The sequence below is a fragment of the Haemaphysalis longicornis genome, unplaced genomic scaffold (assembly GCF_048455015.1).
Source record: "Haemaphysalis longicornis isolate Haplotype H1 unplaced genomic scaffold, Haemaphysalis longicornis Haplotype H1 scaffold_2, whole genome shotgun sequence".
Taxonomy (NCBI): domain Eukaryota; kingdom Metazoa; phylum Arthropoda; class Arachnida; order Ixodida; family Ixodidae; genus Haemaphysalis; species Haemaphysalis longicornis.
In genome coordinates, this window is record NW_027526295.1 from 58,757,739 (window position 1) to 58,783,393 (window position 25,655).

Sequence of the window (25,655 nt, forward strand, 5' to 3'; positions counted from 1 at the left end):
ATTAGTGTCTTCCAGCTGTTTCAAAAAATTACCAGAAATTCCGACAGAGATTTTAAGATCTTTCTTGCATGCCTGAAAAACGATATGGTTCATGGTTAAGTGGTTTCACTGCACATATGCTAAAAATACTGTGGAAGCAGGAAATTCGGCAGGATTAGCGAGGGGGGGGGGGGTGACCTAAGTGACAGCATGCCTTCGCTTACTGCATCGCTGTTACAACGACCTCGGCGTTGCCAGACTGCCAGCAAGCGAGACATTGTTATACCACGAGATGACGCACAGCGCTGCTCATATCCGAGATGTGTGTGATCTGTGTTCAGTGCTACAGAAACAATGCCCGAAAAAAAGTCCTTCTGGACCTCCGCCCTCCCGAGCAGAAAGCGATGAGCTAAAAACAAGCCTTTCCGGCCACCGCATAAACGAACAATTTGGTGGGTGTGTATCGAAGGGGTGGATGAGCGAGCCTGGAGACGAACACTTGACCTGCTAGGACTCCCAAATGCTGATCTTGCCTGGACGCTAGCAGGCATATCTTCAAAGCGTGGACACGCGCTGGAGCGGGTTAGAGCCTAAAGCAGAAAATGGTAAATGTTCCGAACACTAAGGATTCATTTCAGTATTTTAAATGGCAGGTATTTTTATCTCTTGTTTCAGAAATTCCAAAACAGCGTAAATGAAAAATATGGGGCATAACGCAGCCCACAGCTACAAGTATGCTTTTAATAACACCGGATCTGAGGGCTACCGGTTCCCGAAAACCACATGGCGCCGCTACCTTGTGCCAAATACGTATATGGAGAGGTGATTTGGTTGTTGCCATTGAAACCCTCCTAAAACACATTTTACAAATCTTGTATTTAATAAGCCACAGCCAGTAGCAAAGGTGGATTATATAAATCGTGCTGTTTTAGCGAATCAGCGAAAAAAAGTAGCCGAGTATCTGCTCACTTCGCTGAAAACTTCGTCGAAAGGCGATGGTCTTCTGCCGCCCTGCCTCGTAGCACCCTTTCATCTCTCACCGGCCCTCAGGCTCTTCCTCACCCGTTTCACTCCTGCCACAAAAAAACGCGGAGGGGGCTTGCTGAATTTAATTCGATTTTTCCTCGTTCCACTGCCCGCGTGTCATCTACTGAAACCTTTCGTTACTGGGCCTGTTCGATTTTTCACTTGTGGCTGCCCGGGTCTGCCCGCGGGCAACAAGAGGCGAGAACCGGTGATTCGTTTTTTCCGGGCAGCTCTTCACGTCATTTCCGGCGGCGCCAGTTCTCTTCGATTTTCTGTGGTCAAAAATTCTCTGGCTCCCGAGGCTGCCAGAACCGCCAGGACATTTTTGGTCAGGCGACAAGCTGGCTCATGTCTGGAAGCCAGCAGACGACACTCTCAGCAGACGACAAACTGAGATTGACTCGTGCCGTGTGGCCAGTTTTAGTATAACGTTAGGGAGATATTTGGTTCTTTGGTGTGTTAGAGCTTTAAGGGTGTAGGTCTGTTTAACGGATGCGCAGCTTAACCTTGCAAGCAGATTTTACTTTATGAAAACGTTGTCGAATCCTACAGCGCGGTTTTGTTGCACCATGCGGCTATTTGTTTTTACATCGGGAAAGGTCGATAAAAGACGGCAGGTTCCGCTTCAACTGACGCTAATTCTCGATTGACTTGGCGTTAAACATGATAAGTACTTTTTATGTCGTAGATGAGAGTACCGTTCTGAAGTTAGACGGAAACATATGTGCTATTGGTAATTAGAGTAAGTGTTTTTTTTTTCGCACGAACATGGGCTGTGCGTACGTGAATCCTTTGAATGAATGTTTTGGTTTATGCGCCCGCAAACCATGCCGGCTGGTCCTCAAAAACTGCGGTAGAGGGCGCATCATCAGGATTTCAATTTGCTTTTGACGTACGCGGCCAAACGCGCCACGCATGCGCAATGCGCTCCCGCACGCTATTGAAACGGAGTATAGACTGCGAAAAAAAATATGTGCCAATCCACCCAGCGTAGGTGGATAGAATGCGATGCTGTAAGCGAAACCCACAAAGATTACCCATACAACATCATTTGCATTCACACACACGGCGCTAAAAAGAGTGAAACCAGAGGCAAGTGAAATGCACTTAACCACATCCTTTATTACATAAAAGAGATATTCTTTGCTAAGATTTATTCAATGCATAATGCATGAACGCTGGTTGGCTGAGTTGTATTAGGAAAGCCCAAAAGTGCAAAACTTTTTTTTCATAAATGTAAAGAAAGCTCAAACCCCGTGCTAGATGATCTCACGTCTCCTCCGTCTCTGCCGCCGCCGACGGAGGTGAAGAGATCGGCGGCAGAGATAGAGATGGAAGCGAGATGCCACGCGTTGCTGTGAGCTTCCTTAAATTTTTATAACTCCTAGGGCATGCGCAAGGCGCGCACACGGTCTCTTCACGGACCATGTGGGGAGCACAGAGCGGGGAGGGAGGTCGCTTGACCTTATCACGTGGTATTCAGCGAGAGCGAAGGGGGTAGACCCGTCGATATGCGTGGGGAGTTCTATCGGTAAGACAACGGGCTCTTGTTGCATTTCTCTATTCGATCAAAGTTCGATTCCTGGCGTTACAGTAACTTCTTTTATTTGTTCTCTGGAGTTTTTTGTTGACACCGATGGTCGTGACAGAACCCTTGGAGGTGGAGGTAAAAAACTTCACGTTTAAACGGTCAGCTAAAACTTTATTCTCATGGACGTTGACGATTTGTCAAGTACGATGTGAATGGACGTGCAGCGATGGCAAATGGCTGCCGAAAGGAGCCGGTGTCACTGCGTCGTGCTCGTATTCACATTCGGGAAGTAGCCTGTCCGTATCGAGCGCCCCGCCAAGACATACAGCGAAAGCAGCGATACAGCATTTTGTCAAATGGACCGTAGCAGACAACTGAAAAAAAGGTTGCTTCCTTCAGTGACCATTGCGGCTGGCCTGCTCCTCGATTTTTCTGTGTCCAGTGCACACCGAGGCGCTTGAGCTACATATTCAGGTTGCAACTTCCTCCCCGAGAGCAAGGTACTGGCAGCCCGCTGGCTGCCAGAACGCCCGTAAATCGTACAGGCGCACTGTACTACTTGAAACATCGGCTGCGGTGCGAGCTCTTTTTTTTTGTATTTTGCGGTTAAAATGTTGTTTCAACGGGTATTTTTACACTTTATCTCGAAAATATAACCCGCATATTAATTTTTCATTAAGAAAACACAACGTAGTTTTAATAATGCTTGGACGCTTTGCCTCACATATGCGTAATAATTTCGGTTTGCTCAACCCTTTTGACCATTATTAACCATGGCACCAAATTTAGTCGTTTGAAAATGTTTTGCCGAAATGAACTTCTCGCTTAAACATTTTTTTAACCAATTGTCGGGGTGGCTGTATCGAGGGACAGATATACAGACCAAAATTTGCGAGTTTAAATAAACGAATTAAGAAAATCGCCTTAATTAAACTGATGAAAGTAAGTATTGTGGAGACTAAATTTGGGAGAACCATAATTTCATGGCTTCAAAATGGCAACAAGGTGGTTATTGAGAAATTTGCATGTACGCGTCTGTTTCAAGGAATCCCCAATCGTTTGCTTGAAAGCTTAAACCGTCACAGAAGGGAATTTCTCCTTGCAGGTGCATATGGCAGCTAAAGGACATATACGACTGCATATTCATTGGACCCGTCATGCTGGTTCTATTGGTAAGTGCGACGAGACACTGACACTATACCATGGTCTACAAAAGCGAGCAGGCTACTAAACGAAAACGAAAAAAAAAACGTTCTTGGACAATCTATATGTACTGTTTATTTATTTATTTATTTATTTATTTATTTATTTATTTATTTATTTATTTTAAATACCTATAGCACCCGATGGGCATTTTTATGGGGGGGGGTGGTTAATTAGTAATGTAAAAAAATAACAAGTAGTCATACAAAACCAAGCTAGAAAACGGGAATGCGTGTTTGTGTTTTAGCAGTTCAGAAAATAGCAACAAGATATGGTCAATAGGAAGAAAATAAAACGTTGGAACTCAGAAAACACTCTGAATAGCAGTCACAACATTCGGTGAGCACATAATTTTAATTGGAACCATGTTCCATTCGTTAATTGTATTGAGAAAGAAGAAATACTTGGATGCATTGATGCGGCACTGGTATGGGCTAGTTGCTTCTAAATTCTGTGTTCGTGGCGTCACGTAATTCGGTGTTTTCAGGTAAATATTTTGCTGATGTCAAATAGCGATACGAAAGAAAAGGTGGAAACTTGTAATAGCGAATTATGTCGGTGAAAGATAGGACAAGTCGGAGACGTAACTACACGAGATGCTTACGCGAGAGGTTCGTGATATGGGAATGCACACGCATTCTAACATGATAGCTGTGGATTAGCAGGCGGCAAAGATTGAACGGAACTTCATTGCCGATACAACGCGTTTCTGTAGAGGGTGGTAGAGTGGCGCGATGGTCACGCAGGAGCGACAGCTCTTGTGCTCATGTCCCGGTATTGCCAGCTCGGTTACATCCCACATCGCAAAAGGAAGTTTAGGCACCCATTAATTATTTACAGCGCAAAGATCAATATATTTGAGGAAAATATTGTGAGTCCGTTTGGGCAGCCGTAATGAAAATGTGATATAACCCTTGAAAGGCGCACTAGTGATCTACTTATCAACACTATCGAACTGTTCGAGATGGCAGATACGTTGTATCGAGCCACGGGATTATACGCAGCACGTTTCTGTGTACGTGTCTCGTTCTTAATTATAGCGTTTTCTTTTGTGCCAACACCCCGAAAAGGTTTTGCTATAATATATATGAGCAAGTTTACTTTTTATGGTTTATCTGTTGTTCTTTTGTTTTCAAGCGCATAAAATTTTGTTATTTGTATATTCACTTCATAATGGTGCGCGGGAACGACGCCCTCTATATGTTAAAGCCCTTTCTAGATATGGCGAGATTACGCAGTATGAATCCTAAAGGGGATCATAGAATATTGCGTCCGCGAGGTATAGTTCGTTCTTATGCAAGTGTACTAAGGGCAAGTTTGGAAGCGAATTATAACGTCGGATACATGTGCCTGTGGGGCAACAAACTACAACACATCGGTATTTGCAAAAGGTATCTGACAAACCCTTCGGATCCAGAAGTTACACTTCCACTATAAAACGAGGGGTAACGATCCATCTTCATTTATACATCAATCCCTGAAAATTTCATCATTCCCAGTATTATATTGTGGTCACTAGAAGAATGTCTCCTGAACGACAAAGTACAATTAACCAAAGGAAGGAAAATTGGGCTCTTTCTTTGGGCTGTTCACCTAGCCAAAGCCTTGAGAACTAGTGCTCCGCCTGGAAACATGCCTCTCCGTCAAGCGGAAAGGAAAAGTATAGCTGTTTTCCTTGTGTTAGGCAGTAGCCGTGTAGCATAACTTAACATGAGCCTTACAGACATTTGTCTCGAAATATATAACATTATCCGGCTACCTAAGATATCATGATCGTGTGGTTTACTCCATATACCATCGAACTCTCAAAAACGTCTTTTTGGTCTTCACGGGGATCCTGTGTTCATACCATTTTGATGTATCTTCGCTCGACAAAAAAGATCTCGGTAGAGTATGTTTTTGTGTAAAGTTCCCAGAAGAGTAAGAACACCTCATTGGTTACACAATAGGAACGTTCAAAAGACTAATGCTGCGTGGGGATCTAATCAACTTTCGGCTTTCCAGCAAAGCCCCAGTCATGGGGAAGGAATGATGTGTTAAAGGGCATGGGCCTTTTTTACACCTCCTGCGGAATGGCTGTAATGTAAATCCCTGTTTATTGTCGGGTCTGCAAGAAAGTTGTTACTGTTATGCATTTAGGAACTTATTCCTGAATTTTAAGCTTCTCCTCTCACTCAGCGCACCGATTATGTTTATTCTGGGGTACATGCATACGGAAAATATTACATCGAACAACTGCGTCTGGCTAATCGCACTGCGCAATGACGGTCGTACGCTGCAGTTAAAACAGCACTCTCGAGTAATTATCTCCATCAACGTACTTAGTACAATAAACATGCTCTATAAGAAAAAAAAACCTGGGGGATGTTTCATAAAACTTCTTATATTTCTACGAAAACGTTTCAGCGAATCTCAAAACAGAAAGCGAACATATTTTGAAAAGTGAAATGTGCGCTGTGGTTTCACATTTTGTTAAAGAATGATAATGCAGAAGATGAGATACACGACAGGCTTACAGTTAAATTATGCTACATGCTACTTTCTTTTTTTCCTTCTTCTAGACAAACATCTTCTTCTTGAGCCAAATTATGTGGGTTTTAATCACCAAACTGCGAGCTGCAACGTCTGTGGAGTCACAGCAGTATCGGTGAGTTAACATGCCGACATTTTGCGTATTTGCTGACGCTACCAGCGTCGAAGTGCGGAAGCGTACGCTCAGAGCAGTGCCTGTTATGCTCGGAACAGAATATCACACCGTGTGAACAGGAGAATTTTGGAAAGTGATCGCGAGAAATAGTTCGTAACTTTTGCATCATCAGCAGTTGTCAATTTTTTCTGCATCGTGCGTATAGGTTCCTATGAGAGGGTCGATAGAAATATGCTTCAGAGAAAATGTCAAGTTCACTGTTTAGAGGTGTTTGAAGATCTGATATTCCATACTGTTTCGAAGGAATGCGGTACGCGAGCTGCAGGACCACTTGCTCCTGTTGAAATGTTGATCTTGTAGCATAAAAGCATTGCACGAGCGCACCTCTGTATATATATCACTTACGTAAAAGTATCTCTTTACAGTATGCATGTAAGAACACACCCATCAGCACATGCAAGCACACGAGCGCATGCACGCACGCACACACACACACACACACACACACACACACACACACACACACACACACACACACACACACACACACACACGCACGCACGCACGCACACACACGCACACACAAATATACATGCGTGTGTGTATGCGTGCGTGCGTGAGTGTGTGCGTGCACAGCCACATACAATTAGCTTTGAACTTGGAGCTGAACAATCACACGCTCGATTGAACGTAGCGGACGCTAGTGACGGCAAGTTTGTTGCCGCCCGATGACTCTGTCACCCTTGTTTCAGGGAAGATGTTAGTACTTTTAAAACTTGGCTTTGGGAGTTAAATTTTTTTTTCATTTGCGAAGTTATCAGGGGCCGTAGCGAGCAGTATAAAACGGGTTCTAAGAGGTATTTAGGGAATTCTATTAACTCTAATTTCCTATTCAGTTTAATTAGTGCAGTTAGGCATATGACTGCTATGTGGACATTCTAAAGGAATATCAGTCAAACCGATAACCATCATGCCTTTTACGAAATTCTAATTGAGTAAACAGCTACAGCGCTCAGACCCTCCGATCTGCAGATGCGGGGAACGGGCACCGTGTGGCAGCCCAGCGTTGCAGAGCTACACCCACGCGCTGATGTCACTCAGAGCTGCAGATGTCACACACACGCCGCGGAATATCTTCGACTTTATGTTGGCACGAGAACGGCCGCCACGACGCCATACTTTCCGGTCGAGTCGAAGATAAAGCGCTGCGCGTGTGTGACGTGTGCAGCTCCCAGGCACATCAGCGCGTGGGTGTGACTTGGCGAAGGCCACTTTTATGGAGTTTTGGTATTGTTGATGAAACAATCCACAGCCACCGCGGCAAATTCTTCTAAGTCGATTACTTAATTGAACGAGCCTAATCCTCAGAGGAATAAATCTGGCGACAATCGGAAAAACAATTAGCATTCTTAAAATTTTTCAAAACTACCTCGCCGGCTCCCTGAAATTTTTGTACGCTTAAGGTCACCGGGCTGTTTTAAGGACTTGTACATCATCTGGAACAGTGCGATCTTTATTCGTGCTGCTGTTATTTTGTTTCTGAACACAGAAAAGCAGCGAAGGCTCTGCTCGTCCTCATTCCTCTCCTGGGCGTCAGCTACATCCTGGTCATCTGGACGCCTCAGCACAAGACAGCCAAAGTGGTGTTCACGTACCTCCAGATAGCACTGCTGTCCACGCAGGTGTGTTAGAATGCAACCCCTTTCTTTACTTTATCATTGCGGGGTATTCATTTAGATTCGCGAGGGGAATATGGATTTCGTAAAAAAAGACGATACGAGGTAATTTCCATGAGTGAAACTTAAGCGCAAAAATTTTTCACAGGGACGAGAAAGGGAACGACACAGGCGCTTACTATCAACTGAAAGTTTTAATGAAAACGAATACACATTTATACCACCCCCAGACCGAACAACCCAGCACGTGTGCCCTTCGCACATGCGTACGGCCGTACAAGAAAACCACCCCATTCCCTCCTCGTTTCTCTTCTCCTTTCCCTCATCTTCTGGCCCCTCTCCTTGAGAAGTTGCACTTCTTTATCTAAAATACTCAGCGACTGGTGACTTATACAATCGGGACCCTTAATCCGGATATGGAAGGCTTCTGCAAGTTCCCTGGTGGCACGGTCTCTGTGCTTAAAAACTACTACCGTGTCCGTGAAGTGTGGCTGACAACGTGGCTGATAACCGAATTTAGAAAAGTGCTGCGCCAGGTGTGTGTAGGGCTTTCCTTTCAAAGAGGAATGATGCTCCCTCAGGCGTACATTTAGACAGCGGCAGGTATGGCCGACGTACACCCGGCCACAGGACATGGGAATGCAGTACACAACATTAGTCATGCTACGAACAAATTGGAGCCCGTGTTTTATCAAACAACCTTGTGGGGGGGGGGGGGAATCGCCCCGGGAATCGACCCTGTTGCTCACCATGGCGCATAAACTGCCTCACCATGGCGCATAAACTAACCCTTTCAACTGTTTCACAAGACGCTGACAGATTGCCTGGAGGATGGAGAGGGGAAACCCTGCGTTCTCCAGCCGAACTACTTGTGCATTAAAGCTTTGTTGCGCCAAATAATAACAGGACTTGCTGACTGCGGATTTGAGACACGTGTGGGCTATCCCGTTCGTAACCAGCTTGGAATGAAAAGAAGCGAAGTTCAAGAGTGGCTTATTAGAACGGGGCGCGTACATCCAGCATGTATGGTGCCGTGAGAAACGAAGCTCGAGGTCAAGAAATTTCAAGGTGCCTTCAACTGGAACCTCGGTCGTGAACTTCAAACCTTTACCTTTCGCATTGAAGGCATCAAGAACAGCACATCGGAAGGACTCCATTTGTACGTTGCAGCCCAGAACCAAAAAATCGTCCACATAGCGGAAAACCTGAGTGGCAACGCCCTGTAAAGCGAGCTGCAAATCACAGTCAACCTTGCCCAGGAAAATGTTGCTCAGGACTGGAGCAACCTTAGACCCAATGCACACTCCCGACTTTTGTAAGTATACCTTATCTTCAAACCCCACGACAGTACTCTGACGGTAGAAACTGAGCAGCTCTAAAAACGCCTCCACGGGGATTCCACTTCGATTCACAAAGGCCAGCTCATCATTGTCGTTTGTGATGCAATCTCTAGTACGTCTCATCATCACATCGTGAGGCAGGGAGTAAAACAGGTCCTCAAAGTCCACGCTAAATCACGAGACGTTCAAGCAACCAACAGAGGACAGATACTCCACAACCGCCTCAGAGTTCCGCACCGAAAACGGATCAATGATGGTCAAAGATTCTAAAAGCTTCTGCAAAAAACCAGAAACAGCCACCTGCCACGACCCTCGCTCTGAAACGATAGAACGCAAGGGTATCCCCGGCTTGTGGGTTTTTGCCGCGAAAAACTGCCTCAGCGTGTGTTCCTTCTCCTTCCTAATAGCCGTGGCTCGGCTATCCAGATTCCACGGAGTACACATGTCCAGGGCCCGGTCCCTGGCTACCATGCCACTGACATGTACCTCTTTGAAATTCTTACGCACCGCACCGAGTGCTCTTTCCGCGAATGCGGACTGCTCTAGGACAACAAAATGGCCTTCCTTATCCGACTCGAGTAGACGTGCGCCTTTAGCCACCAAGCGACTGCAGATCGAGCTCAATGATCGAGCTCTCGGCCAGGAACAAGCTGGGCAGTTTATGCGCCATGGTGAGCAACAGGCTCGATTCCCGGGGCGATTCCCCCCCCCTCTCCCCCACAAGGTTGTTTGATAAAACACGGGCTCCAATTTGTTCGTTGCATGACTAATGTTGTGTACTGCATTCCCATGTCCTGTGGCCGGGTGTACGTCGGCCAGACCTGCCGCTGTCTAAATGTACGCCTGAGGGAGCATCATTCCTTTTTGAAAGGAAAGCCCTACACACACCTGGCGCAGCACTGTTCTAAATGCGGTTATCAGCCACGTTGTCAGCCACACTTCGCGGACACGGTAGTAGTTGTTAAGCAAGAGACCGTGCCTCCAGGGAACTTGCAGAAGCCTTCCATATCCGGATTAAGGGTCCCGATTGTATAGGTCACCCGTCGCTGAGTATTTCAGATAAAGAAGTGCAACGTCTCAAGGAGAGGGGGTTGACGATGAGGGAAAGGAGAAGAGAAACGAGAAGGGAATGGGGCGGTTCTCTTGTACGGCCGTACGCATGTGCGAAGGGCACACGTGCTGGGTTGTTCGGTCTGGGGGTAGTATAAATGTGTATTCGTTGTCATTAAAACTTTCAGTTGATAGTAAGCGCCTGTGTCGTTTCCTTTCTCGTTCCTGTGAAAAATTAGCGCTTAAGTTTCACACATAGAAATTGCAAACACACTAGCTCGTCTCTCCATTTTGATTGATACGAGGTAAGCCCCATAATTTGTATGTGCAAATACTACCCTTCATTTCGTAAAATTCAATTTTAGATTTAACTAAGTTAAAATATCTACACTAATTTGTATTCTCAAGCCGCATTAACCACGCTTTATCACTCCAGGTCTTGGCAGTACGAGGAAAAAAGCCACGACGTTACTATCGGGCTTAGCAGACTTTTTACGTGTGAGGTGCCGGTTTCAAACCATTGTTTTTGGCTTGAAGCAACCGCGTTGAACCATCGTTGAACCATTGAGCAACCAATGTTTAAGATATCAATCTTCAACGATTGCTTGTATGAGCAGCCGAAAGGTTTCATTCATCTGCAAATGCAAATCTTTAGTTCAAGGAAAAATCAAATCATGTCTGAGGAGTACCTACAAAAACGCAGGTAACCAAGCTTAAAAACAATGAAGAAAACAACGAATAACACACTGAACAGTATTGAATTTTTACTCGAAAGAGTAAGCTCGGGGAGCTCATCTAGAAACACCTTGAACAAGCCAGTGCCACACCCTGGGAGACACACAAACTACAAATAAAGCACTGTTCTTTTCTCGGGTTGCTGCAGGTTTATATAGCTCATTATCGCCAAATGTTTCTTTCTGAATATGGAAGAAGAAGTTCTTAATGTACCGATGACAAATAAATACGTTGGAGGTAACACCAAAAGCAGAATTCCGCGCGTAGAAATTCAGTGACCATCATTTCACTCCTGCTTTACACTTTCGAAATATGTATGTATAGGCCAGGTTTTTATTATGAAACGTTTCCCTTGATATCGCTCACAACGCTGAAATTTCAACAGTTTATAACGACAATTTGTGGGATAGTATACCTAAAAATAAAATTCATATTCACAACAAAAACGTTCCCCCGTAATTTTCGGCTGCTATTAAATTTAGTTCGACCTGACCGCTTGTGTGTTTTAGTAGAACGAGTGCCAAAACAAGACATTTCAAGCTGTTACAAATAATGTTACTTTATTGCTTCGTTTAGCCGCAGGGTCAACCGAACATTCTGCTGCGTCTACACATTTAAGCCTTTTCTATGTCCAATCGTTGGCGTCATATTCGGCCAAGGGCTCGTTTAGAGGTTTTCTATGCCGTTGAAGTGTCTTTATGTGCGACAGCACACCGGAGCACTAAAAATGTAATAGCCGAGAGGCCTACCATATAAAAAAATCACGAACTGCGAAATTACTCCCCCCGCCTACCAGAAAAGAAAACTTGCGCTAGTTTTTTTATCGTGCGCAACTGCAACGTCTCGAACTATCTCTCTTAAGTACCACAACCCGACGCTTCGAGTGGTGCTGGCTGTTAAGGAGGAACTTATCTGAGAAAATCATAAATGCAAAAGCGAGGCACAGAAATACTGGAAACGGAGGCGGTTACGTTGATTTTATATTTGAAACAACGACGGCCCAAGACGACGCGGCAAAGACGCAACGAACCTATTTCAGCACTGGCCTAGGTCCACGCACGTGCTCCTGTGAGCATCGTTTTGTGCAGACAGACATTTTAAATAAAGCTCCGCCCGTTTTTCGTATAACGCCGTATCGATTTTCGCTTTATATTCCCGCGAGTGTTCTGGCCCCGCAGCATTTGAAGCCAATTTCTCTTCGTAGGCAGGCATTGCAGTTCGCACTCGACGTAATACGAAACGAAAGGTAATATCTCTCCGTGTAGCGGCCGTGATGCCGGCACTGACATGTAATAAGTACGTATTTTAAAAAATAGTTATGCTTTAGTGTCCCGTAAATCTCACTTCCGTTTTTTTTCACAATTTTTAACATGACCTGCAACTGCTATTTTTTTTCAGAGTCTGAGTAAGAGGCAGGTTTTCACATTAGTTTAAGGCATGGGTTTAAGGTTCCAGAAAGCTTGATCAAGCGCACGAATTTCGCAGCTCATAACATTTGGTTGATATTTCTGTCCGGCCGCGGCATTCCTTATTTTTAAATGCAGAGCATTTCCTTAACTCACGATGTCACCCGGCGTTGTCGGCGTGCCTCGGCGTCCGCAAAAGCCGTTCCAGGTGCGCCCTCTCCCCCACTCCTCCTCTCCCGCATCACGCTAACCTCCTCGCTCTCAACAACAGGTCCGCACCCCTCCCCCTACACTATATAAAAAAATAATCCTTACTGGCGCCTGGTTTCGATCGCACGACCCTGCGTGCGGAACGCAAGTTACATGGTGCTCTACCCACTGCGCCACAAAGCCGACACATAATGGAAGGCTACGAACGCGCTTATATCCTTGACTCATTCAAACTACGTCAAGAAACTGCTGATACAACGCATTCACTACCTGTGGGCGGAACGCGAGGTACATGGTGCTCTTCCCACTGCGCCACAAAACCGACACAGAATGAAAGGCTACGAACGCGCCTTATATCCCTGACTCATTCAAACTACGTCAAGAAGCTGCAGATACAACGCATTCACTACCACCAACTCCCCAAACACTAAACTTTAGCGCAATACACCCACCCCCTATGCGACGCATTTACTCGAGTCCCCCTCGCGGGGAGATGGGCCCTTTTTTACAAGTTATGTCAACGAATTACAGTTTACGCACTCGATCAGCAAGTACTGGATAGAAACTGCACTGTCGCTTCCCAATCTCTGCCTAACCAGGCTCTAGAGTGATGCTGCAGCCTCAACCCACCCAGTGGAGGCGACTGGTACCGGTGTGATGCACTCGTTATGTGTCGGGGCAGCTGGAATGCAAAAAATGTTACAGCATCCTCGTTTATGGTGCTCATTTGAATGACGATTGGGTTTACTTATATATAAAAGTAAAATTTCACCCTGTTTATGAAGCACAGGATAATCTCTGAAAGAGCATGCCGTACACATGCAGATATTGCAGTATCCGGAAATTGGTTGATGATTGCCATTTTTGTGACATAGGTTTTCGTACTGTTTTTAAAGTTCTCTGCTTCGTCGTTGTTTATCCTAGTCGTGTACATTTTGTGGCTGTGCTTTCTGTCTTCCTGTTGCTGTAGCTCCTACTGTTACGCCGGGACCTCTTTTTTAGTGTTTTTTTTTTGCTTGTCGCTTTGTTGGCATCTCACTTGTTCTAATGGGTTCCTGTTTCTTCCAGGGTTTCAGCGTTGCCGTGCTGTACTGCTTCCTGAATGGCGAGGTAGGTAGAAATACAGTGGAAAATTCGCAGCTAATTTTCACAACTACATAACAAACGCTGACGTACCGTGACGTATAGCTGAAGATGTACAAAAACTTCTTCGTAAATTAGCGGACCTGTCTTTTTCTCAATTTAGGTGAAAACTTGGGAATGCAACTGGAAGGAAGCTAGTATTTAGGCGCGAAAAAATCCGGGGCTGAATTGATGCGAAATGTGTACGTTGGTATTGAGTACACGTCGTTTTATTAACAGCTCGAAAATGTCTTTAATAGTTCCATTTCAAGTTCCCTGTACTGCAGAATTAGTGCTCGCAATATAGCAGCAATCGAAACCGATTAGAAGGAGCGATCCTATAGAAAGTATTATCGAAAAATGGAAACAAATTCATAAAAACACCGGGCACCTTCTTCGTGGTTTTTAGCCCGTTTATTTGGAATAAACCATCGAAAAAGTCGAGATCATTTGTTTAATGTTCGCCAGATCCAAATTCTTGACAGCATTTCACCCTCCTTCTGCTATTTGCTGACGCTGTTAGGGCATGTCAAGTTGCTAATGTGGAACATTTTCCCTCTCTTGCCTCATTATCTTGATAGGCTTGTTGAAAATAAACTAATGTATTATAATGTATTATAATCAGGGCGGCTTGTTCTCTAAATACGCGTTCCGCAGGTACGCAACTCTGTGCGCCACCACCTGGAGCGCTGGAAGACGATGCGGGCGCTTCGCAGAGGCGGCGACCGGTGCCGCCAGGCGCTGGGCTGCGGTCGGTCGCACAAGCCGTTTACCCTGCAACGTGGCAGCTGCGTCAGCTTCACCACCACGACGACTTCGTGCCTGCCGGCCGCGGGCAGCCGCTTCCCGTCGCAGCACAGCAAGAGGGCCAGCAACGGCTCCTACGCACAGCTGCCCTTCAGCGACAACCCCGTCTGAAGGTGGCACCGAGTGTGCAAAACAGGGAGCAGCGTAGTCGTGTGTCGTCACGTGTGCATTGCTCTTTCGTCTGCTCATAAGGTCGTGCGAGTCGATACGAGAAAGCGGAGATAATTTTCAAGTGAAATTGCGTTGAAATATTTAGCGTTGTAATGTTGCGAATAGAGGTGATAATAATGTCCAGCCGAATGAAAATGATACGGATGCCGCAGGCCGCTACTAAGCGCAGAAGAGGCCATACTTTATTTTTTTGTGAAGGCATAAGAGCGAACGTCAGGCATTCAACTCTCAATAGCAACAAGCATTTGATATCTCCAACGCGGGTTCACAGGCGGTTTTCCATAATCCCTGACCCCGCACTACATAGTGTACTTTATAAACCGTAGACGTGCATTTTAGTGCTTTTTACAGGTTGCCCTCATTCCAATGTGTAGTGGTACAGCGGAAATTCGCATTTCCGTTCAGTCTTCAAATCCGCGTGTTGTTTTTATATGTTGATTGCGAAATTTCCGACGTCACTCAGGACAGTTGAAGTTGTTTCGGGAATTGTAAAGAATATTCTAATGTCAATATCGCAAACGCTTTTCAAGAGCCTTATACCGTCGTGTTTAGTAAAGTATATGTGGAATTATATTTCTGCTCACCTCTAAGTGAATCCCCATACTCGTGGAAACCAAAATTTTGTAGCCAAGAGACGTACCAAGCAAGCAACGTCTGGATATAAAGGCATGTATTGTGCGAAGAGCCTGATAAAATACATTTTAAGGAATTCCCGGAATTGTTCCTGTAACGAGTGGCCTGTTTCGCTGAAAACGAGAATTCTGCCGTGGGTTATGAGAGAGAAAACAGCGCTAGCATGCAGTGAAATGTGGGAAAGTGGCGGAGGTTAAATACGGCAACCATTTTTCCCCGCTTGTCTTGAAGAGCAGCATCATCTCTCATCTGACGAGAGGTTGGATTGTTCTTGTCGAATAAATATCGGACACCATTCCAAGACACGTTGACAAACGGATGTCTACAGATTCAAGTTTTAGTTTTGCCCAAATGTACAACAAACAGCATTATTAACTCCAAGGAATTGGTGAGTTTTGTAATTATGCAATAAGTCTTAGTTGGCGCTAAGTACGATAACCGGATGCTATAACAGCTCAGGGTGAAAAACTCACACCTTAGCCCTGTCCACCCTGGGAAATACTGTACACCGCGGAACAAAAGTAACAAATATTCTGGTGTGAAAGATTTTGCTACCAATTAGCTGCTGGGTGCCGGGAAACAAATATCACAGCTTCACCAATTTCTTGGTCTAGAAAACGAGAAAGCTGGACACTTATTAAAGAAAACGCTGATTCTGCAAGGTTTTGTCGATTGGAACTGTATATCGCAGAAAGTGCATAATTTATATTCGCGTAAATTTACGTGAGCTCTCGTGAAGACACGAGAACGCAATAGCAAAATTAACGCGGCTTAACGGTGTAACAGTGTATGGCTGGTGAGAACTGTCAGTTTAGTGCAGAGAATGACTTGTCTGCGGGGCAACATAGCTGACGTTCTCATGCATTGTGAATTTGACACTGAAAAGCATATTCCTAGCGTGCGACAAATGTTTGAGCACAGTCAGTTCGACGAACTGCATGAAAAATTCACAATGGCTGAAGTTCTGCTGAAAATTTAAATACCCGCGCAGTATGGCTGACCTTGTTTGATAACGATCTTATTACGTTCCTGAGAAACAGTGCTGTGCACACGTCCTTTGTTAGGCCTGTGCACACGTCCTTTGTTACAACGCTGTAATACAGTGTTTACGTCACGGCTAAAGCACCTGCTAATTTGGCCTTCCAATGCAAGGTACAATAAAAGCTTCTTAATTCGGGCTCGAGGGGTACCATAAAATCGTTTTAATTCAGCGGAGCTCGAGTTGGCGTGAGTGCCCTAGAATGAATGCACAGCGCGCCACACTGCGGGGGCAGGAAACAAAGAAGCCACATATTGACTCGTTACTGCGAATTAGGCGCTTTCTTTCATCTCCTTCGGGCGCGCTGCGCATATAACCGGTGTGCCGTTCTCCGGCGAAGCGACATCCACGCTTGGCTCAAACACCTAGAGTCCACGCCGCTTTACAAGTACGCCAACGTCGTCATCGACTGGGACCGGCTTACGCAGTCCCCTCAACGTTATGCGCGCTATAAAACACGGTCCCTTCGCCGCTCGGCCTATGCGTCGCATCTACACAGGGGTTCCCGCGAGGGGAGCTGGGAGTTTTTTTGTTTGGTTGTTTTACTCTCTAGTAAATTTGGTTTGGTTTGGATTTGCAACCCATTGTATTAGCTTTAGGCCGAATTCTTCTGCGAGGCGCGATGGAAACCAGGTCATCGCACTTCGAATTAATCGTTACACCGACGCGTTCGAAGTATGGGGAGCTTTACTTCCATTGAAATGTAGACCCGCCAGTTCTATTTAAGCGTCAGTTCGAATTGACCAAGATCAAATTAACACGCTTTTACTGTATTGGATTTCTAGGCTTTGAATATTTTTTTCTGGCTTGGAATTCTCCGAAGTGGTTGCAAATGGTTTTGCAGATATACTACTTTAGAGGTAACGGCATGGCTCCTAATCCCGGCGTATTTAAATCGAAGACGTCTGCACACAAGGTATTTTTCGTGCGCAAATCATGAGAAATGCTTAACGGGGGATGGGTAGCAACACCGACTAAAAATTGGATTTTTTTTTTCGTTATGGTCCCGCAATATTTAAACACTCGCCGAGAACGTCCCCACGAAGTGGCATCCTCTGATGCGCACAAGAATTTATTGAAAATTGCAAGTTTCGTGTGATGCACAGTGGTATTTACATTGTTCCTTTTCCCTTAAAATCGTTTTATAACGTTTACTTTTTAATTACTTACAAATATAGCGCATAGGTAGTTGAATGTTTCTGTAGTTCACTGTAAGCCGAAATGGCGTTGAGTTAGTCGAAATAGCATTGCGCATGCATTGCAATACGTTTGTTTACGCACGTTCGGTCGCCTGTTATTCTGTTTACGCGAACTTAATTGGTTTCTGTCAAGGCATATTAGAGCGACATTTTAGGCCTAAAGTCCGCTGTGCTAGAAGCATTGCTTAGCTTTCCTATCCAAACTTTGAACAAAATCATGCGAAACCATTGAAAGGCGATTTCTCAAAACACCATTTCTGCTGAGAAAGGGAACATTTTCTCTTCAGCTATTTAAGCTTCGAAAACCATTTTTGTGTGATTTAAGTATCAATGCTGTATACACAGTCTCAACCAAAATAAGCATGGTCGCGCCGTAATTTTATTACATATTTAAACTTCTTTCACTCAAAAATCAATAAAATTTGTGTTTGTGCTTTTTGTATATTTTTTTTTTAAATCAATGGTTACGGCTACCATAATTATTGCGGTTCAGAAGAAAGCCAGAGGTATATACACACATAGAAAATGTTTCAGCCCTGTGGTTCTGAAGACACTTCTGAAAATTTTCCTTAAGCCAACGAAAAAATCAAACAAAAGTAATAATTTTTTCTTTAAAAATAATACATGTTTTTGTATGGAAGTTTTCACGTGGTTAGTAGACATCTATTATACATGTACTGCAAAATGGCCAGTCGATAGTTCAAAAAGAAGGAAAGGTATCGGGAGACGTAGTTCGACAGCTACCTGCACTATCCATCCGCCTTTAAACGAAGGTTTTGTCATTCGACAGTGATCCGTTTTCTTGCAAAAATCGCTTATTTTTCTCTGTGGAAATATCAAACATCCTCATTGGTAAATGTTTCAATGCTATGTCCTTGAACTGAAGGGCAGAGTTGTTACAATGACCTTCGTTCCGGGTTGTTGCTTAGGGCAACATCGTAAGCTTTCATCCTGCCGCAATATCTGAGATAGCACAGAGATAGAGGTGCACAGTCAGGGTATGGAGGCACACAGGAAAAGTCGCCGAGGCACGAACAAAAGTTTGCACACCCTTCTAACCATAACAATGCTACGAAATAGTCGACCTATTTTTACGTCATCGCCAGATCATGAAAGAAAACGGAACAGGCAAGAATACGGACCTGCGGAATATACCCTCTCTCTGTGAGCATAGTCTGCTCCGATGTCGCTTTTAGGGTAACGATGTACCCGCCATGGTATCGGCGCTTCCTTGTTTGCGATGTTCGGCTGCTAGGCCAAGCACTTGCCTGCTGTTCTGCGCATTTGTTTTTTTTTTGTATTCCCTCCCCTTTGCCTATGCGAGGAATTAAACGTTACGAATGTGAGCATAGGAAAAGCAAGTGTCACCGAAGGCAGTTGTAAATGTCATCTGCAGCCAGTTCCATATCAGTTGACGTGCGATTCCCATGTGCGCAATGTGGACGTCGACAAATCGGGGATAGGGGTCCATTGATAAACGTTCACTATGAGGTAAAATGTGTCGACAATGAACAAAATACGATAGTTCTGTCTTTGTTTTTTCTATGAGCATCTGGTCTGGATGCGTTTTTTTAGCAGCGGCTCAGCATGTAATAAAATGTCATCTCGCGGTGGCACCCATACGCAAGTATGTTGTAGAATGGGAAGCTTCACAATAAAAACTTGTGGTTTTACTTCCGTAAGCAACACTATGGCTATTAAACGCACAGCAGTGGAGACCGGAGAATTATCTGGATCGTTAGGGCATCTTGAACTTGAGCCCATGTGTCAGCCGTGTATGGCCTTTCTTTCTTCTTGCCTTGATAAGAAAAACGGCCGCAGTGGTCGGGATTGAACCAACGCCATTGCGCTCTGCAGCACAACGGCTGGTCACTTGACAACCGTGGTTGCTGGTGTGTTGTAGAATTGGCAATGAATGGGAAGACGCGAAGATAGACAGTTCTACTATAGGAAGTACTTCGTGGATTTAGATATAGAGGTCATCTGTTTGAGGTATCATTAACAATGAAGGCCAATGTTCACCCGGTCTATCAGCCCTCCGCTGCTCCAAAGATTAATGAAAGTTATTTTATGGCGAGCTTAGTGCTCACCTTTTATGGATAAGATGATTAACTTTGGCGCTGAAGAGGGCTCACACACTGAACGCACTTCTTAATATGTTCCCTTTCAAGGCGTTGCCGAAGACGACAAGGGAAATGGAACGAAATATTGTCAATAATGCTTTGACATCCTGAAGCCGAAAAAATCTGATATGGGTTTTAATGAGGTATTCGCCGATGAACTACGGAAAACCATACAAATGAACGCAATATGCAGAAATACGACATGAATATCGTGCCTCCGCTGTACCACCCAGCAGGGCACGCTTTCCTGGGATATTTTAAAAGCACGCAGCATTGAGGTGTGGTACATTCTTCGTTTCTCTCTTGTGGAATCCCTTGAAAATCTGTTTGAAACACCAAAAAGCGTCAAAAAACACAGGTTGCATAATTGCAAGTAGTCGAACCAAAATCTATACTCGTATAAAATAAACCTATCTCGGTATACTATTTTGACGCCAGTGCATTTATAATCCTTAACGTGGTTACTGGCTTTTATCATATAAGCATGGAGTGAAAACTGAGTTCAAAAATAGGCAGAACTTAAAGAGTCGCTTGGTGGTGGCCGGCGATGCGTTGCTACCTAATGCAGCTGGCAAAATAGCCTTTATAAAAAAACTGCGTTGGCGAGGCGCGTTGGCGAGGCTTCAAACAGCATAGCCTAGCAGAAGAGGATCCCATTACAGAATGCTTAGGGTGCGTGCGCGTATTGTGGTCTGTTTATCCGTTAGAGAGCTTAAATGGCTTTTGCTTACGATTGGTAAACGATCCTGTGATATTGTAAACATCGTTGATATCGTTTTACGGTTCAAGCAAAGAGGGGCCAAGCTATTCTCAAATTTGAATTAGGGAAACGGTTATCCGGACTACGGTATTTCCATAATCGTTAAATTTGGTTACTCACTACAAAATGAGACATTAAAATGAATTGCTATATAGGTCACTTATTTTGATCGAGTGTTTTTAAGAACAGTTTCGACAGAAATTATGGTAGATGAGAAACAGGGTACCATAGGTGTGCTTCACAAACTCGATCCTTACCACTTCATCCAAGTTCTTTGAGCATTCAACGTACAAACGTGCGTCTGCACGAGCAAGCTGCTGGCAGCGCAACTCCGTCTGCGGAGTTTCCTGTTACCCAAGTCAAAATATTCAGGCATTTTCTGCCTCTTGATCCCTCCACTGTTAAATATGGATATTTTAAGGCATACAATGTACATAAGTGTATAATTTCCCTGCCCTTGCTGTTGTAATCTTAACTGTACTGAGTATAGGCAGAAAATGTCCCTACAATACGGAGTATACTAACACCGCCAAAAGGTCAAGATAAATGTGCTCAAGGCTGATCATTACTGTACCAATTAGTGTTGTAGTAAACCTATTCAAGAAAGAATAAAACGTGATCCCGCATACGCCCGATTCACTGCGGAAGCTTTATTTGGTGGCTAAAAATTGCGCCGAAATAGCGCTGAATAAATACACAATTTCCTGACAAGTGTATGGCACGTGCATGCATGGGAATTGACCTTAGGGACCTTTTGTAAAATGTTCACCAGATCTCCGACCTGAGGCTGTGAAGGAGCGCAATGATGTCACAGTGCCCTGTATATAAAAAAGCTAAAGCGGGCAGATTTTCGTCAGCTAGCAGAGGGCGCTAGACGTTACCTCAAGTAGTACAAGGAGGGACATTTAGAAATTGTTGAACCTGCAACTATTACTTCGTGTACCACAGTTCCGCTCTCTGCCGTTTACTTGGAAAGGGGAATAATCGTCTGGACATGCCATTCCCAATCCTTGAACTTGTCGAATTAATCCTTATTGATGATACATTTAGGTCAATTTTAATAGAGCGTATTCTAAGAAGAAAGTTTAAAAAAACTCAGGTAACGTATTTGTGCCGCGCCGAAATGTTAAAAATTCACAGGGAACTGTTCCATTAGAAAACAGGATGATTATTTGTAACTAGCAGCTCACCTACAATATGCACATCAGATACTTGTATTGAATTTGACACGTAATCCAAGAGAGCCTCTACTCTGTCATTCAAAACACTCCAAATCGATTCACTAAAGAATTTCCCCACAGTGTATGCCAGATGTCTCAAAAACTCCGTGACTACGGCGCCATCTCCGGCCCTAAACATATATGTTAACTGGATGAAGCATTCAGACGCCTTCAGCGGCGTTATATGCACTTTGAAGAATGTCATTTGATGTTAGTGGTAGACAACGTGGATTTGAGAAGACATTGGTTGGCGTACATTGATAATGTTCCTAGTTTTTCTGTTAACACTTTTTAAAAAGTGGTAATCAAGTTGGCATTTTAGCGCCACAGCTGTTTATGCACGTAGGTTGAAATGGGTATGAAAACACATAAATGAAATCAAAATCAATGTATTGTACAAGGAAAAGTAGTTGAATTCAAAATTTGCGTGATTTATCAAGTACGCCAAATGTTAATTTCCTGCAACCTACCCTAAAAGCTAGAGGCAACAAAGCCACAAAACGGCATTTCCGAAGCATCAACAATGTCTGCCTCCTCCATGCCCTCTGAACTCCTAAGACTCTTCTAAAGGATTTCTAAGGTTAAAAATGGTGAATGTGTGACCTAGGGAGGTCGCTGGTGATTTTACGTTGAACGCTAAAGCAAGAGCTTACACAGCCGTAAACCAGATGTTAATCAAAGTTGATGTGATCGCTCCAACACTTACGTGATCATCGTTCATGTGATCGCCTGTTCAGTTTTCCGGTGTTGCTCTTTGCAGACGGCCCCTGTTTTTAAGGCACTTCCTGTAGCCGCCTAATCATATAAAAATAAAAAACACAGCAGTATTTTTCTCTATCATGTCATCCCGCCATATTTCGTTTCCTTTCCTAATTTTCTTTGGTTCATAAAATCAAGACACTTTTTTTAAAACTTTTAGACACATATGTTATGTGTCCTCGCTTTCTACTTTTTATTAAATACTTGTGAGTCGTGTCAGCATAGAGTTCTCACTTTTAATGCAGTAGGTAGAGAACCTGTGCATACTTTGCTGAAACACTTACCGCCTGTTTCAATGGCTAATGACGGCTCTAAAAATCTTTTGCCCATATTTAGGAAGGTTCTGCTATCATTGAGCCAAATATAAAGAATTATAGGATGAAAGTATTAAAAAAACTAGTTCTGAATTAACTTCTATTAATGATACATTATGAAATAAGCAAATAAATTGCATAACCGACTAAGATGTACTCTTTCTTTACATTTGGAGGCAGATTAGTGCGAAATGCAAGAAAAGTATCGGGCGCTTCCACCTACAACAAAGTTCATCAGAGTCTATTCAATGGCCTTTGGCCAGTGATTAAATGTAAGAAGCAGGGACAGACGGAAATGCATCACCAATAGCCAGGTATGCGCGTACATCTTGTGGTAGAGTGTCGGTTGCATCAGCCCAAGGATGTGGCTTCGGATTCCCATTGCTGTAATGAGTTTTTTTATTTCGTTGTTAATGTTTGAATATTTTTGCATTTAACAGAAGAATCGAACTACTTTTTCTGTATCCTTTATGGAGTTCTGGAATGTTGTTGGGTTTCCATTTCATATTTATTGAAAAAGCCCCTCATGGCTTCACACTGTAAGCTGTTAATATAATCATTTGTATTTACGGATGTAGATGTAGAATGTTTGCCACACAAACACACCCGGGTGCACACCCACGCACACACATCCACACCCACACCCACTCATACATTATATATATACCAGCATACATGCATACATACATACATATATACATACATACATACATACATACACATTTATACATCAAGAGTTTTAATGATATACACATACAACTATTTATATACGCCGCAACGGTTTACCAAGCGTCACATGTGCGTCGTATGGGCTGGAGCAAATAGTCTATGTAGACCAACCCTAAAGAAAAACCCAAACCCAGTCATTGGTATGTTGTCAGTAATGCTGCCTGCCTTGTTCTTTAATTAAAAGGCAGTGAGACCGGTAACACTAAAAATGTATTTCGGTGTACATACTACTTTTCACGCGGAATTAAAATGTACATGCATGTACGACTGACCTTTGCTCACAATTCGAAGTGTTTATGTAATCGAACTCCTGAAATATCCAAGTGCCATTCCTGTGTCTTTTTGTCTCAGAGATTGCGTCTTGTTATTCATGGTCATTATCGTGGCGAAAATAAAGATATATTGTTTCTGCAAGTTTTTTTGTGATTTTCGTTAAGATTTTCGACCGAGTGGGTTGGGTCTGACGACGTAATTTTGGTTCCAGCCACCTCTTTCTTTAAAATAAACGCCTTGCAAAATTTTGTGAAATAAGCCCGAGCAGGGCAATTGCTTCAAACTTCTTGGGGCGCTGCGTCAAAAGGCTCATATGTCACCTATGCTTCATACAGCTTACAAACGCGGTAACGTTAGGTCTGTACTTACTCTTCTTCTGGACAGAGTTTGCTTCCTATATTTATGTGCTATAAAATCACTACATCAACAGCCCTTTGAGATACATAAACGCTGCAATGAGAGGCCTAAGATGCGATGGTTGTGGTTTCTGTCAATTACCGTTTCATCGACAATAAAATTGTTGCGTGGAGGCCGAACGAAGGCGACACGAACCATGGCAGACGCGGCCCATGTATGTATTGATAATTGTTTAAGACAGGAAATTTGGATAAGCCACGCACCACAGAGGTCTTCACCATCATCAGATAAGTGAAACAAAGTGGTAGGTATCATTACTTTATTTGTCATCCATCTTGTTACAGTATTGTTGCTGTGGCACCTACATGACGATATGCCGCTATGTGGTCGCATACTGTTACGTTGGCTAGCAGCTATTCGCTTATGCGAGTTATATGACGGGGGAAACGGATGGTTGGCGTTGGCAGAGATGTACTCTGGCACGCAAAAGAGAAAACAGAGGAGCGTGTTTCCGGTTAGCTGCTGACTGGTAACCGTTTTCCATGCCTCGTCTGGAATTTCGCATGCCTCCGTGCTTCTGTTACGTCCAGTGAACCATGTTCAGTCTTCTGGCATCACACTTTGCCAAAGTTTGGTCTAAGTAGGGAGAGTCAAATAATGTACTTTGGTTGAATGTGGTACATTTCCTGGTCGAAAATGTTTAAATTCAGAGCTGTAGTTGGCAATACTGACCAACAAGATATAACAACGAATGTGTCAGGTTCGGCGGACAATAATAAATAGAAGAAGAAACTTTGAAAACGAGACCAATTTATGATATTATACCCAAAACCCGAAAGAAAATACACAGCGACGTAGGGAAACGCAAGGACAGTGTGGAAATAATAAACACTGGGGAACGGCGACAAAGAGGTACAGAACACGGTAACGAGTTCAAGCATACTGGAAACAGTCAAAGACGGCGAATGAGGGGCGAGGAAAAAGTACGGTAACTAAAAGTCCACAATATGTGTTCGCTGCTGGAACCGAGTTGCCCTACCTCACGTCCCACAGGCGCACTCGTAATGGTTCGGTGTTAAAGGTTCAGGTGGCGTGTAGAGGCCGGGGTGGTAGCGGGCGCTCCGAGCTCCCGTTGCACCGTTGTGGAGAACGCAGCTCTCTTGGGGCGTCGCTGTCCTTTGCCGACGCACGGCGAGACGACTTTCTTGCGGTGGCGAAGTTCTGGAGGTTGCAGTAGGAGTTCCTCTTGGGGCACGGCACGGGTCTGGTCGCCCGACCGCCGCGCATGCCAGTCTCGCTGCACACTTTGGAGATTCTCTTCTTTCTCGATGTTCTCCTCTGCCTCG

The 25,655-nt window shown here is 44.2% G+C and overlaps 1 protein-coding gene across 1 annotated transcript in view; it reads left to right on the top strand.

The window, feature by feature from the left end:
- Window positions 1-24,093, top strand: part of LOC144168919 (diuretic hormone receptor-like) — a 219,946-nt gene extending 195,853 nt beyond the window's left edge. The window contains exons 9-13 of the mRNA XM_077697915.1: window positions 3,642-3,708; window positions 6,301-6,386; window positions 7,936-8,068; window positions 13,872-13,913; window positions 14,583-24,093. Of these exons, the coding sequence (XP_077554041.1) occupies window positions 3,642-3,708; window positions 6,301-6,386; window positions 7,936-8,068; window positions 13,872-13,913; window positions 14,583-14,843 (589 nt within the window). The 3' untranslated portion in view covers window positions 14,844-24,093. The remainder of the gene's footprint in view (window positions 1-3,641; window positions 3,709-6,300; window positions 6,387-7,935; window positions 8,069-13,871; window positions 13,914-14,582) is intronic.
- Window positions 24,094-25,655: the final 1,562 nt, after the last annotated feature.